General features: G+C 34.9%; 1 protein-coding gene across 3 annotated transcripts in view; it reads left to right on the forward strand.

Moving 5' to 3' along the window:
* Positions 1-15,953, forward strand: part of PRMT3 (protein arginine methyltransferase 3) — a 108,726-nt gene that overhangs the window by 14,731 nt on the left and 78,042 nt on the right. For all 3 annotated transcript variants that reach the window (XM_028517211.2, XM_028517213.2, XM_036029143.1), the window contains one exon: positions 5,425-5,546. In XM_028517211.2, the coding sequence (XP_028373012.1) occupies positions 5,425-5,546 (122 nt within the window). The remainder of the gene's footprint in view (positions 1-5,424; positions 5,547-15,953) is intronic.

A 15,953-nucleotide genomic window follows, 5' to 3' on the forward strand; every position in this document is an offset into this window, starting at 1 on the left:
GTTTGTTTTTTCCTTTATTTCCCTTGCCCTAGGATATATTGCTTTGTGGGATATCCGAAATTTTCCTGCCTATGTTTTCCTTTAGGACTTACAGTGTCACAACTTATGTTTCAGTCATTTATCCATTTTGAGTTTATTCTGGTGTATGGTGTAAGGTGGTGGTCTAGCTTTGTTTTTCTGCATGTACCAATCCAGTTCTCCCAACACCATTCGTTAAAGAGGGTATTTTACTCCATTGCATGCTCATGCCCTTTTTGTCAAATATTAATTGACCATAAGATTTGGGTTTATTTCTGGGCTCTCTGTCCTGTTCCAATGATCTATGTGTCTGTTCTTACGCCAGTACCACCTGTTTGGATTACAGTAGCCTTGTAGTAGAGCTGATACCAGGTATTGTGATCCCTCCTGCTTTGTTCTTCTCCCTCAAGATTGCTGAGGCTGTTTGGCATCTTTTTTGGTTCCATACAAATTTTTGAAATGTTTGTTTTAGATCTCTAAAATATGCCATTGGTATTTTAATAGGAATTGCATTGAATCTATAGATTGCTTTGGATAGCGTGGACATTTTAATGATGTTTATTTCTTCCAATCCATGGACATGGTATATGCTTCCATTTATTTGTATCTTCCTTAATTTCCTTTTCAGTGTTCTATAGTTTTCTGAGTACAGGGTTTTTTTACCTCCTTGGTTAAATGCATTCCTAGGTACTTCAAAATTTTATGATTTTTGTTATTATAAAAACACTATCATTGTCTTTGAGTTCTCTTTTCTTTATGCTTTTTGATATGCATAACATGAGAATTCAAGTGAAAGTAAGTTAGAAGTTTCTTTTCCACTGTGCTCCTGGGTAGATTTTGTCTTATAATATCTGAAAAATACTGAAACAGCACAGGTGTGGGTAATCGTAATGTTAATTACTGAGAAATTAAGTAATTAGAATATTTCTTGGTATATGGAGCACATCTTACTGGGGTCATAAACTTTATACACAGTCAGCTTCTGCTTCTTGTTTTCTTTTTTTGTAATAGTATTATAGAAATGTTGTATATGTTATATTTTACATTTTCAGACAAAATGCATGACCGTGAAAAACATAGAATCTTTATAATTATTTTGCATTCTCTTTACTGCTCTTACTGAAGGTGTTAAATCTGCCAAAGTCAGTAAAGGGCTTATTAGTAAGTTGGGGCTATATTGTTTCATTTTTTGCTTGGCATTTATGGTTTCTCAAAAATATAGTATAATATAAAATATGACATGTTTCAATTTCTAACTCTTTAAAGCATATTCAAAATATAATTCTCTGTAATTAAAAATATTAAGTAATCTAGAGCTTTTATATTTTTAAATGATTTGGAATAGTTTATTTCACTATGGGTACAGATTTAGAAAACATACTACCATATATTTAAATAGTATTTGATAATCTATAGATTGCTTTCAAACATGTCTCACTGTTGCTATACAGTATTCCTGTAACTAGGTATAGGCAAGTGTTTATTTCCATTTTACACATGAGGAAACTTGAAACCAATAGGGTAATTGACTTGCCCTAAAACAGGCCATTAAAAATGAACAGACCTAGGGGGTTTTCCTCCTAGTCTAGTGCCCTTAACCCTGTGCCATTTCACTTTAAACACGATTATGCTGAAATAGAATGAGTGATTAGGGTGGAATCCATTAGCTACATTTTAAGTCACACTGTTTTATATTTATATATAGGTCATATAATTTCTGTTCATAAAATTGTAGACTATATTGACAAGATTATTTAAATATATATTTCTTTCTAAAATGTATGAAATAATGCTTTCCTAAGTTTTATTACCATTGTTTTTGTTTGCTTTTGTCTGCATTAGGTAGACAAACTTTATTATATCAACACTAGCTTCTATATCATACTATGTAGTGCAAGAAGAGATTTATTTTTCTCAAAGATGCCTATATGTAAAAATGTGTTCCTTTCTCCTTTCCTTCCCCCCTCTGTCCATCCCTCCTTCCCTGCCACCCTTTCCTTCATTCCTTTCTCAATATTGTTTCAACTCGCACAGCTCCTGTGGAGGCCATATGGTTTCTCAGATTAAATTTAACTTTGAGTGGCATTTAATTGTGTTATCACCCACTCTTAATTAATCTCCATTTGTGGTCCATTGAAGAAATTCACAGTAAGGTGCCTTTTTTATGCCTTTTGACTATTAACTATAGTTAAAATACACTTTTTTCTTTTTCTTAGAAAAAGTAAATTCAGTTTCTTTATGATTTTATGTGTTGGTTTATTCTGTTATGATTTGTACCTCCTTGAGTCCCTTGAGTCTATCCACTTTTAGTTTATTTCCTCACCTAATTCTGAGCTAGATGTAATAAATCATTGGTACAACTAAAAATATAATTTAAAATAGGCTTTAGAAGCAGTTGACCTATGTTTGAATGCTAGCTTTGCAAATTACTAGCTCTATGATTCTGGACCTGTTACTTTCCCTCTCTGAAGCTCACTTTCCTCATTTGCAAGGTGAGGATTAAATAAGAATTATATATATATATATATATATATATATAAATTATATGTTTGTATGATAGTCTTGCAAAAGAATATGTACTCTAATTGCAGTTTATGACACATATCCATTGTACTAAGCTTTCATTACTCAGTAATTTTTCTTAGAATTCTTTATTAACATTCTTTAATGCCTCATATATCCAATATAAGAATGTCCATAAGTTACTTTAATTTGTTATATTAGAAACAATGCTGCATATAAAATATAAAATATTAAAATATTTTTATATGCAGGAGAGTACAATAATAAGGTAAGTTTCTAGCAGTGGACTACCTGGGTGAAAAGGTTATAGCCCGGATGGTGTTAGTGCTAATCCCATTTGTGAGGGCACTGTCCTCAGGATGTGGCCTCAAGGCCCAGCTTCCAGTACTGTCACCTTGGGGGTTAGGATGTCAACATACAAAGTTTTGAGGGGAGGGAAGACACAAACATTATGACCAGAGCAGTCCTATATCAAGTCAGTGGGGGAAACACAGGCTTTTAAATAATGTGTTGGGACAATTGGTTAACCATCTAAACAGAAGTAAATTTGGAACCACGCCCTTAGTGTCTGCCATGATAGGAAAGAAAACTGTATTAATGAAACCCCAAATGTACTAGAGGGAAATGTGTAAGACTGAAATAGGAGAGAACATGGTCAAGGTCATTCTAATTATGATTAAATCCAGACGCCATGAAAGAAAAGATTAATAAGTTTGACTGTTAAGAAAAAATTTCTGCATAGCAAAAATCAATGTAAGCAGAAACAAAAGACAAATATATGCTGAGAAAAAAACATTGCAAGCCATATTATAGAGTTACAGTCTCCCTGATTTATGGAGAACTCTTATTTGGTAAGATTTGATAAGAAAAATTTAATTAGAAAATTGATAAGGAAAGGACTAGTCCGAGGAAAAAGGATATAAATAGCTAGTTCACATAAAAAAGAACTAAGGACACCTTTATAACATATGGAATGATGTTAAACCTGTGATAATAGGGATGTGTGTTAAAAGTAGACTGATATATCATTATTTTGCTTTTGCCCGATTGGCAGAAATTCAAAAGTTTATCTGCTCCATGGGCTAGTCTCATCTATGAGGAAATCTGCACTTAGACTTTGCTGGTGGAGTCTTTCTGAGTAGAATTGGCCCAGAGGGGTAGTTTGGTTATGTCTAGCAGGGTTATAAATATGTATATGCTTTCAGACGGAATATTTTCACAGTGTTTTCACTTTAGGAATATATTCTGTAGATTTACTCCTGTGTGAATGGGGTTAGATATGAGGTTATTTACAGTATTGTCATAGTAAAATTTAAAAAACTATTCAAATGCCCATTGATAGAGAACTGGACCGGTAGATTATGGTACAGCCATGATATGCAATCCTATCTATGAACTGATACGGAAAATCTCTATTTTTAAATAAAAAAAGCAATGTGTAATACAGTGAGTAAAATATGCTTTCATTTGTGAAAAGGGAAAGGAAAAACATATATTGCATTGTACTGGGTTGGCCAAAAAGTTCATTTGTTTTTTCCATAAGATGGCTCTAGTAGCATTTAGTTGTCTTTAACTTCATTTGAAACAATTTGGTTAGATTGTATTGTGACAGCTGTCATATTAGTGTGCATTTTAAAAAACTTATCAAAACTGGTGAATTTTTGTGTAGCCATTTTAATATTGAAAAAGCAAGAAGATATGCAGCATTTTCAGCATATTGTGCTTTATTATTTCAAGAAAAGTAAAAACACAACTGAAACACACACAAAAAAGACACACAGTGTATAGAAAAGGTGCTGGACTGATCGAATGTGTCAAAAGTGGTTTGCAAAGTTTTGTGATAAAGGTTTCTCACTAGACGATGCTCCACAGACCGGTAGACCAGTTAAAGTTGACAGCAATCAAATTGTGACATCAATTGAGAACAATCAACGTTATACCAACGTTATAGCAATGTTATGCTCAAGGTAGCCGACATGCTGAAAATACCCAGATCAACAAAGTTATTGGTGAAAATGAAAAAATGTGTCTTTTATTTTATGGAAAAAAACTAAACAGACTTTTTGGCTAACCCAATATATGTATAACATTTTTTTTATTACTTTCACCAATGATAATGAGTATCATTTTTAAAATTCAAATTGTGAAGTTACTGAATTTTAGAAGTCAACTTGTTTTTATTGTACCTATATTATTATAGCAAGTTGAATGTTTAATTTTGTATTTTTAAAAAGATTTTATTTATTTTCAAAGAGGAAGGGAGGGATAAAGGGAGGGAGAGAAATGTCAATGTGTGAGATATACATCGATCATTTGCCTCTTGCATGCACGCCCCTAACTGAGGAGCTGGCGCCCCAAACCCAGGCATGTGCTCTGACTGGGAATAAAACCCGGCGACCTTTTGGTTCGCAGGCCAGTGCTGAATTAACTGAACCAAACTAGCCAGGGCAAATGTTTAATTTTGGAAATGGAGGGAATGTGATGGTGTTCTATATCCATGATTCCTTCATAACCATTTTTTAAAATTGTATTGAATCAGATTATTCTGTTTAAGTTAATTCCTGCCATTCAAACTTGAGATTGTTTATTTCTGTTAGAATTTAGGATTACTGAACCTAAATTAGCACATGCATACAGTAAGGAAATTAAACTACTTTCCTATTAAGTGTCTATGGAAGTTGCTTATTTCTTATAAAACATCTCTTAAATTTATGTTGTAGTGTCTTATTGCAACAGGTTATGGCCAAATACACTGTTATGAACTTAAAACAACCTATTGTAATGATATCTGCAGTTTCCCCAAATAGATGTAATTACCTACTTGGTAAAGGTTTTAAAATATTAGACCTTTTCAATAACATATATATTTTTAAATTATACCAGGTAGTTTTGGATGTTGGTTGTGGAACTGGAATTCTCTCTATGTTTGCTGCTAAAGCTGGGGCGAAGAAGGTTCTTGGAGTTGATCAATCTGAAATCCTTTACCAGGCGATGGATATCATAAGGTAGATGCACTTTAAGGCTTGATTTAAGATTATTTTTAAGTTTAACGATTAACAGGTTTTCTTGTCTTTAATAGCTATCTAATGCTGACTCAAGAGATTTGTCTTTCCGGAAAAATGTATTCCAAAATAATAAAATTTTAAGTTGGATTGAGCTAGACATAATTGCTCTATGAATAATCTTTTCACAGTTCTTGTTGACTAAAGTTATTTTTCTATAATTTTCACTGTCTTTCTAATTATGATTATAAGTATGCTAATTGTATAAAATTAGAAATCATTGACATACAAGGTAATATTGTTAGAGGACTCCCTACAGAACTAAATATTTATATCAATAATATTTCCTTTAGCAAACAGCAATTAGACCAAAGACTAAAGGTTTACCTCCTTTTTTCTTTTTTGACAATATTAGCCTCCTTCAAATTAAAATAAATAAATTCCAAAATGGCTGCAAATAAGGCAGAGTGGATTTAGTCTATCCCCTAAAACTTAATTTTATTCTCTAAAAATACCTCCTTTCTTTGCGGATGTAAGTTAGGTGATTGATTTCATGGTTGGTGTATATCCTGGGAAAAAGGCCTTTATTTGAACTACAGCTTATAGAACCAAATTTCTCTAGCTGTGTACATAACAAAAGCACCTTACATTTGGAACTTAGGAGTAATGGCCAGAATAAATAATAATAGGAGGCATCTTAGCCACTCTCCCCCCCATACCTCTCAGCTTTATCGAGAATTGACACACAGCACTGTGTAAATTTGAAGTGTAGTGTTGCTTTGATACATTTATATTTTGCAAAATGATTCCCACCATAGCATTGTCTAATACCTCCATTGTGTCACATAAGTACCATTTCTTTTTTGTGGTGATAACATTTAAATGATCTTCCCACTGATACTTATGTTGTTCTTAAAATTGATTAACATTTATCTTTTCTAGGTAGTATAAAATTTAAATATGATTATGTAAAATGTTTAAATTTTTAGATTTTTAGAGCATAATAAAAAGTATAAATTTGGGGTTAAGAGCACAAGGTTTGAATTAGGCTTGGGTTCAAGTCCTCATTCTACCCCTTACCAGTTATTTGAACTCTGATTAAATTATAGCTAACCTTTTTGAAACCTTAATCATTACGCTGTCAAAATGAAAATAACAATGACGACTTCCTCTGGGTGTAAGCAAGGTAAATAAGGTACAAATAAAATACCAATTTTTGGTATACTTCCTGGCATGTAGTAGGTATTCATAAGTTAGTAGCTAGTTCTGGCTATTGTGCCTCCATTGGCTGGAGTGTCATCCCATACACCGAAAGGTTGTGGATTCATTTCCTGGTCAGGACTAGTACCTAGGTTGTGGGTTCGATACCTGGTTGGGGTGCATACAGGAGGCAACCAGTCAATATTTCTCTCTCACATTGATGTTTTTCTCTCTCTCTTTCTTCCTAAGATTAATAAATGTGTCCTCGGGTGAGGATTAAAAGAAAAAAAAGTTAGGTACTATTGCTGTTAATTAACCAGTATCAAATTAATGCTAATGAAAAAAAATTACTTTGATCTTGAAAAATCTTGCTTAGATTTTTCATAGATACAGATTTGTGGTTATTATTTTCATACTGGAGAATATGTATATATGTAGCATATATATATATGTATGCAATTCCATAATCTAGTAAAATTTTTTTCTAGTTCTTTCAGTATCATTACAATATAATTTGGTGGGTCCATAAAGAGCATCCTCACTTGCTTGTGCATTGCCATCCAGACAAATAGGAGTACCATATCCGAAAGAAAAGAATGTGTTAGAAGATTATAAAAATTTAATGCTGATAGTAAGATTATGATAAGAATTTCTATTAGAAATTTTCATATCATGAAAGACCATGTCCATTTATGTATTAATCTGTCATTTTAGATTTCTGCAAGGCAAGACTAGATGTGCTCTCATTTTAATTCTTTTATGGAAGAAAAGGGAAAGAATAGTGATAACACTCATTTTATTTTATATTTTGTTTCATTTTGTTTCACAGAAGTAACTCTCCTCGTTTGTAGTGGAGCCAGGATTAGATCCTGGCAGCCTGACTCCACAGTCTGTTCTTACAGTCAGTTGACTATGCTGTATCACCACTTGACTAGATACAATACATACCTAGAGGGCATGCATTGGTTGCATTCAATAGTTTGCTTTTCTTGGGGTGTCCACCTGTGGCCCGTGGGCTGCATGTAGCCCAGGATGGCTGTGAATGCAGCCCAACATAAAATTATAAATTTACTTAAAACATTCTGAGATTTTTTTTGTGATTATGTGTCACAATGTGTTTAATGTGGGGCCCAGGACAACTCTTCTTCCATTGTGGCCTAGAGATGCCAAAATATTGGACACCCCTGACAGGGCCAAATAGAACTCAATGTGATACAGAGAAGAAATGAGAAATTGTTTCTTATTCTTGCTGCCATACTTCGAACTCTGCAATGAGTGATCATTTCAGAAACGTAAACTTACCTAAGGATAGCAAAGCTATTCAATTGCCAGACAATTTTATGCTTTCATGCTCAGGAAGCAGAGGTAGCTTCTGGTAATATTTTTATTACTACCTTGGTTGCCTTTTGTTTCTCACTGACTCGGTCGTGAGACAACTCATTACTCAGACTTTGGAATGCTATTGCAGAGGAGTTTTCATGAGAAGGTTGATCCATCATATAGCCATCGTGCAGGCAGTATTTCCAATCTCAGTGTCACATTAAAGATGCAATGTTTCATAAAGCCCGTGTCTATAATACTGTTAGAAATGAAACATTCAGAAATGCCTAGAGAAGATTTTGATGTTATGTTCATGTAAGTGTCCTTCTCTAGTTTCTAGGACAGGAGCTTTATTTTCTTAATTTTTTTTTTATCCCTAACACCTTGCAAATTCATATATGTGCTAGATGGTGAGTAAAGTTTTTTTGAGAAGAATAAAGTAACAACATAATGATTTAAATAGTAGTGGTAATATATAAAAACACACATATATGTGTTTATATATTTACATACACACATGAGATTTGGAACAAGATCACAAAATACATGAGATAAATTCTTGAAGTAAGAGGTGTTCCTTTATATTTTTTCCTAAATTTAATAGAAGTTACATAGAATAGTGAGCGAGCTAAAGCTGCAGCGAATTTTGAACCACTGTTGAAACTAAAGTGGTAAAAAAATATTTTGCTACTCAGAAGGCATAGAATTCTAATGAATGTGATCAAGACACCTTACAAGGAAACTAAATTCATTTCTTCTCCCACCCTGCCAGCTCCTTAATTTCCTTTTCATTCACTGGCACTGTCTGAAGGTTCTCTTGACTACCTTACCAATTCAGTGTTCACTAGAAGACTCAGTAAAAGTTGTATGCACAGCTCATGTTTATTACAGCAAAGGATACAGTCCAGGAGGAGCAAGAAAAAGACACACACTGGTAAAGAAGTCATGCACAGACTCCCAAGGAATCCCTCTTTCTCTGAAAGAGTCACAGCAGATGTACTTTTCTCCCCCCTGTGAACCTCAGAGATACACGTGAGATGACTCTACCCAAGGAAGTTGGCTTGAGTCTTAGAGATCACAGTTCTCTGAGAGCTGGTCACATAGGTAGTACATATCTGCTTTGTGGCCAGTTGTGGTGCAAATCCATTTCAGACACCAGGTGCTTGTCAGGAATCTGTGTTTACTTTAAATATGCTGTCATCCTTGTTATCTTGGTCCACAGCTTTGGGTTTGTAGAATAGCATCATTATCCAGTAACTATGTGACTGCTTTAATTCACATTCTTAACATTCCTCACATAACTTAATGCATCTGCATGTAATTGGCTCAGTTATTTGTTCTTTGTCTTTGCCTCCCACAGTTTTCTATCATTCATTATTTCTAATGCAGCCAAATTGATGTCCCTACCAAGTTCTCCTCACTTTTAAATAAAAAAAAAGAAAGAGAAGAAGGGGGAGACATTTTTGTGTTAAGAACACAGAGGATAAGGAAGAACTATAAGTTAACTATGATTTTGGTATGAGATAGGAAAGTGTTGGTTTGATAATTCAGTGCCTGTTGGATTATTTAAGAGGTTTACTTAAAATACTTTTTTTATTGCAATCTCTTGCTTCTGTAGATTAAAGCTGTGGTAGTTTTTGAGCAGGTGTTTCCAGAGATAGAATTCACTTAGAATGCTCTTATGCTAAAGTAAGTTTTAGTGAGTAGCCACTTGAGAACAGTAAGTAAAATCTATAGTATTATCATGACTGAGATATCAGGTGGAGATTAAGGTGAACAGTTCCATGAAAGAGGTTATCTATGTGAATGATACCTGCGTTGAGCTGTTTTAATACAGAATTACTGGGAATTACGGCCTTTGTCACTTTTTTCTGTATATTATTTGAAATCTTGATTTTTCTGCTATATTTATATTTGAACCAGTAAAGTAATTACTGATGCAAATAGGATTATGACTTGTAGCAGACAATAAACAGCCTGAGCAGATGGCCTTTTACAGAACACATCTTGTTTCAGCATAAGCATTCTGAAGATAATTCTAGGTAATGGGAATGTTTTGCTTTTGTAAAAAGCTTGCTTTTTATTTTCTTTGAGGTTTTTGTAACTGTTAAAGCCTTTGTAAATATTTCAATCAGTGGTAAGCAGTTACACCAATTTCACCAGAAAGAATTGCATTAAATATCTCCTTGAAAAAACTCAAATATGATATAAGCATCCTTTCCTTTTTTAACTTTTGTTGGAAAATATTGTATACTTATTAAAAAGTACATGAAACATTATATTATAATATGCATAACTAACAAGAAATAGAACATTTCCAGTACTTTAGAGTCCCACTCACCCCCCTTTCCCCTTTCTCAGTGGGATGCTCTCCCTGCCTAATTAGCTAGCATCCTGATTTTCATGGTGACCACCTACTTCCTTTGCTTTATATTTTAACCCCTTAGATGGGCATCCATTTAAGATCATTTAGTTTACTCAGTTTTGATATTTTAATAAATAAGATTATGTATTATGCATCCCTTTCATCTAGCTTACTTTGCTCAACATTATTTTTCATGTTCATGTTGTGTATAGCCGTAGTTTATTCACGTTTATTGTTCTATACAAGGCCATTGATGAATATGTTGCAATTTTCTATTTTTGATGGACATTTTGTGTTCTCTAGTTTAAGGCTATTGTTCCTAATTTTGTTAGTAATTTTTTGTATGTATGCCCCATGCATACATACACACACAGGTATATGTGGTATATTGGGATATATGCAGGCCTTATGGTGTACCTACCTTCACATTTCCTAGTTATTGCCAAAATATTTTCTTTTGGGGGGCATTTGAATTTATTTATTTTTTATTATATTTTTCCCATCACCATTATACCTCTCTCATACCCCCCCCACAGTTACCACACTGTTGTCCATGTCCATGAGTCCTTTTTCCATTTGTTCAATCCCTCCACCCCCTAACTTCTCCCCTCCCATAATTGTCATCCTGCTCTCTAGCTACGAGTCTGTCTCTACTTTGCTTATTAGTTCAATTTGCCAGATTATTTTCCAAAGTGAGTATACCAATTTACGTTCCCACCAATAGTATGTCACAGTTCTGGTGGGTATTGTTTTTTGTTGTTGTTTTTTTTTAATTTTCAGTTGTTGTATAGCAGTATCTCATTGCAATTTAAATATGGATTTTTGTGATTGTTAATGAAGCTGAGCATCTTGTCATATAATTGTTGGCCATTTGTATTTCTTTTTTTTTTTTAAAAAGATTTTATTTATTTATTTTTAGAGAGGGAAGGGAGGGAGAAAGAGAAAGAGAGAGAGAGAAGAAACATCAATGTGCAGTTGCTGGGGGCCATGGCCTGCAACCTAGGCATGTGCCCTGACTGGGAATCGAACCTGTGATGCCTGGTTCGCAGCCCACACTCAATCCACTTCTGTGAAATATCTGTTTACATCTTTTGCTCAGGTTTCCATTCAGTTGGTTCTCATTTATTTGTAGGCAGTCTTTATATTTTTTAGATTTTAGTTGTTTATAGGTTTTATGTAATATAAAAGTCTTCTCTCCTGCTTGCCTTTTCACTGTCTTTGTAGTGTTCTTTGATATAACGAAATTCTCAATTTTCACATAGCAGCATTCTTGTTTATGGTTGCTGCTATTTGTAAGTTGAGTAAGAAACCTTATGGAGATATTTGTATTTTCTTGTAAATGCTTTATAGTTTTACATTTAGATCTGTAATCTACTGGGCATTGTTCTTTGTCAATGGTAGGAAGTAGTGGTCTGGTTTTATTTTATTTTTTTTGTAATCTTTTAAAATTATCTAGTCATCCCAGTCTCATTTATTGTAGTGACCATTCTTTCCTCTATACTTTGCATTGTCATCTTTGTGAAGAACAGAGCATCCGTGTATGAGGCCAGATTAACCTTTATACCAAAACTCTCCTGAGGCAATAGAATAGAAAATTACTGGCCACTCACCTATGGACATATATGCAAAAACCATAATAAAATATCAGAAAACTAATTGAGCAATGCATTGGAAGGTAAGGTTTGTCCCAGGAATACAAAGCTGGGATAACTTTTTAGCTCTCATTTTAACACATAGATATATTGAATGGATACAAAGTTTTATCAAATTTCTTCTCTGAATCTATTGAGATGATCTCAATTGATTTTTCTCCTTGATTTTCACATAGTTAACTAACCTTGTATTAGTTAAGAGAGGGAAGGGGGGGAGAAAGAGAGAGAGAGAAACATCAATGTGCAGTTGCTGGGGGCCATGGCCTGCAACCCAGGCATGTGCCCTGACTGGGAATCAAACCTGTGATGCCTGGTTCGCAGCCCACACTCAATCCACTGAGCTATGCTAGCCAGGGCTTTGTTTTAATTTTTAATTCAATTGTTTACTTATATATAGTTGGGTACTTGTTTTTTCTATTATAAAGGAATTTTAGCATTTATTTTTGAACATATTATTGTATAAGAAATATGTATCAAATAATTACAGAATACAAGAATGGGGGCACAAGGTATTTCAGGTACTACCCATGTATAATGCATATCCTTATTTTTCCCTCAAAAATTTGGGCAAAAAAGTGTGCATTATACATGGCAAAATAAGGTAGTTATTTTGTTTCTGTTACAACTATTCTTTTTTTTTTTTTGTTACAACTATTCTATCACTATTGTATGAAAGCAGCAATAGGCAACATGTAAACAAAAGGGCATTGCTGTGTCCCAGCTTTTATTTACAAAATCAGGTGGCTGGTCCATGGCTAATGTTTAGTGACTCCTATACTACAGCAGTATCACTGCCAACCAAAAATTCCATATGCAAAGACAGATACCTCTAAGAATGAAGTCAAAATATATTTTAGAACTAACAAACACTATTTCATTTGGCTACAGCTATAAATGCACAATAAAGGAAATGCTAAAAAATTAGTTCAGGAAGAAGGAAAATGACCATAGGTGGTCAAGGAAATCAGAAGGAATAAAAGAGAATGGATAAATAGGTGGGTGAGTGGATACAAAGGACCAGATTGTCAAATCTGTGACACTCGAAACACAGATTGTATCCAGTGTCAGGTTTTACAAATAATTTTTAAAATATGGGCATACATGGGCAGACAAATCCGGGAGAAGTCTGGGACATTAAAGGCCGCTGCTTTGGTCTTCCCTTCCCTGTATCAGACATGCACTTTCTGGTCTGGAGTAGACAAGATCTGTAAGTAAAGGTGCATGGGTTATTAACTCACATGGTAAGGAGCCCCTCTGTGTGTACCAGATTGATCTCTATTTCTTCCAGCTTTCTTAATTGCCTGTGTCTTTGAAATTATTAATGAAGCTTAATAGTGGGTAATTCTGGGTAATCAGGTTTGTGTGGAGTCTGATTTGAAAGTATGTTAGCTCAGAATGGTACTATTTGGAGGACTCCTGTACAGATCTGTGAGTCACAAAAGCTAAGGCACATTTTGGCCAGAAAGGGGAGGGGACAAAAAATAGGACAACTCAATGAATGGGAGAACATATTCCTGATACATGCGATAAGCAGGTAATATCCCAAATTTATAAAGAACTTATAAAACCCAACACCAAAAAACTATACAATCCAATTTAAAAATGGGCAAAGGACCTGAATAGACACTTCCCCAAAGAAGTCATACAGATGGTCAATAGATATATGAAAAGATGCTCAACAATACTAATCATCAGAGAATGCAAATTAAAACCACAATGAGATACCACCTCACACCTGTCAGAATGGATATCTTGAGTAAATCAACAAGTGCTGATGAGGATGGGGAGAATGGGGAACCCTTTTGCACTGTTGGTAGGAATGCAGATTATGGCAGCCAATGTGGAAAGCAGTATGGAGATACCTGAAGAAATTAAAAATCAAACTGCGTTATGACCACTTCTTATGACCACTTCTGGGAATTCATCCAAAGAAACCCAAAACACTAATTTGAAAGAACATAAACACCCCTTGTTCATTGCAGTGTTATTTACAATTGCCAAGATATGGAAGCAGCCCAAGTGGTCATCAATACATGCATGGTAAACACTATGGAACATTTACACAGTGGAAGACTACTTGGCTGTAAACTTTGTGACAGCATGGGTGGACCTGGAGAACATTATGCTAAGTGAAATCAGCCAGAGAAAGACTAATACCATCCGATTTCACTCATATGTGGAATCTAATGAACAAACTGGACTAACAGACAAAATACAGGTTCATAGATGAGAGCAGGCTGACAGCTTGGGGTGGTGGGGGTAGGGGATGGAGGGATTGCACAAAAAGAATAAAGGACTCGTGGACGTGGATAACAGTGTGGCGATTGGGGGGAAGGGTGATATAAGGGGGATAAATGGTAATGGAAAAATACAGTAAAGAATATGAGGAGGATCTAATCTTTGGTTAGATGCTTACACATTTTTGGTATTAAATGGCAAAACTTAAACTCAGAAAAGTTGGCTGCTGGCTTAATAGGGAGTAGTGGATAGAGAGAAAGACAATGAAAAATTCCATTCTCTGGCCGTTACTAGTGTTTCTAAATTCCAGTCCTTTCAGAGAGGAGAGGGTGGCAAGAGAAAAGACTTCAAAACAGTTTTTTTCCTCTCACTGGAAGTCTGATAAGGCTGCCTGGGAAGATAAAGTATTCACTTAGAAAGCAATGAACTTAAGGCTGTGGGGTTGCACCAAAGACAGTACAGATTGATGGAAGACAAGGGCACAGGATTCCTGTATGCTGAGAGTATTTTGTGAAAGAGACAGGACATTTTATGGGAAGAAACCAGGAAAACCTGATGAATCATTATAAGTATTGGTAAATAATCAGGAGGATACATCACTTATTTTACACACAACTGAGTAGAAAGGATTACTTGCGTTGATGATAGATCGCTAAGTGGCTGTGGTTAGATGCTTGCAGATGGTGTAACAACTAAACTTCTACAGTGAGTAAAAGCTGGGCTACAGTAGACCTAGCCCAAGAAGGGTAATTGTCCTTCCTTCTCCCCATCCCATAAATAGAATAGTCCTCTGAAGCAGCACACCTGCTATGAGTGCAGGTGACCTTAGATTGATTTTATAATAATGTAATTTAATGCTATTGTTAAAGATGATGATAGTTGAGGAAATCAGGGACTCCTTACTCTTTTTTTTTTATTGTTGTTCACGTATAGTTGTCTGCATTTTCCCCTTACCACTCCTCCCAACACCAGCCATCCCCACCTCCCCCCGACTCCATCCTCCATTGGTTTGTCCATGTGTCCTTCATAGTTGTTCCTGAAAATCCTTCTTCCCCACCACCCCCATTATCCCCTCCCACCTCCCCTCTGGTTACTGTCAGGTTGTTTTTAATTTCAATGTCTCTGGTTATATTTTGCTTGCTTGTTTGTTTTGTTGATTAGGTTTCACTTATAGGTGAGATCATACGGTATTTGTCTTCCACTGCCTGGCTTATTTCACCTAGCATAATGCTCTCTAGTTCCATCTATGCTGTCGCAAAGGGTAGGAGCTCCTTCTTTCTTTCTACTACATATTATTCCATCATGCAATGTACCATAGTTTTTTGACCCATTCATTTCATTCTTGAACACTTTGCATAACAAAGAGAATAATCAGGAGGCAGTGTCTGACTCTTATTCAATTACCAAAAATGGGACTGCATGATGTTTTTGATATATAAAAGAAAGAGGGTATCAGCAAGAGAAAAGACAGACAGGGGGAGGAAACAAAAATCAGCTAACAGGGAGTAGTTTAGATGGCTTTTGAAAAAAAAAGGTGTGAAATAGAGGAATTAGATGAAGTTTCTTCTAAGAAATTATTAATGAGCTTTGTTGAGGATGGTTCAAATCCTAGTAGTCATTAGGGTTTTCACAGGC

The sequence above is a fragment of the Phyllostomus discolor genome, chromosome 6 (assembly GCF_004126475.2).
Source record: "Phyllostomus discolor isolate MPI-MPIP mPhyDis1 chromosome 6, mPhyDis1.pri.v3, whole genome shotgun sequence".
Taxonomy (NCBI): Eukaryota; Metazoa; Chordata; class Mammalia; order Chiroptera; family Phyllostomidae; genus Phyllostomus; species Phyllostomus discolor.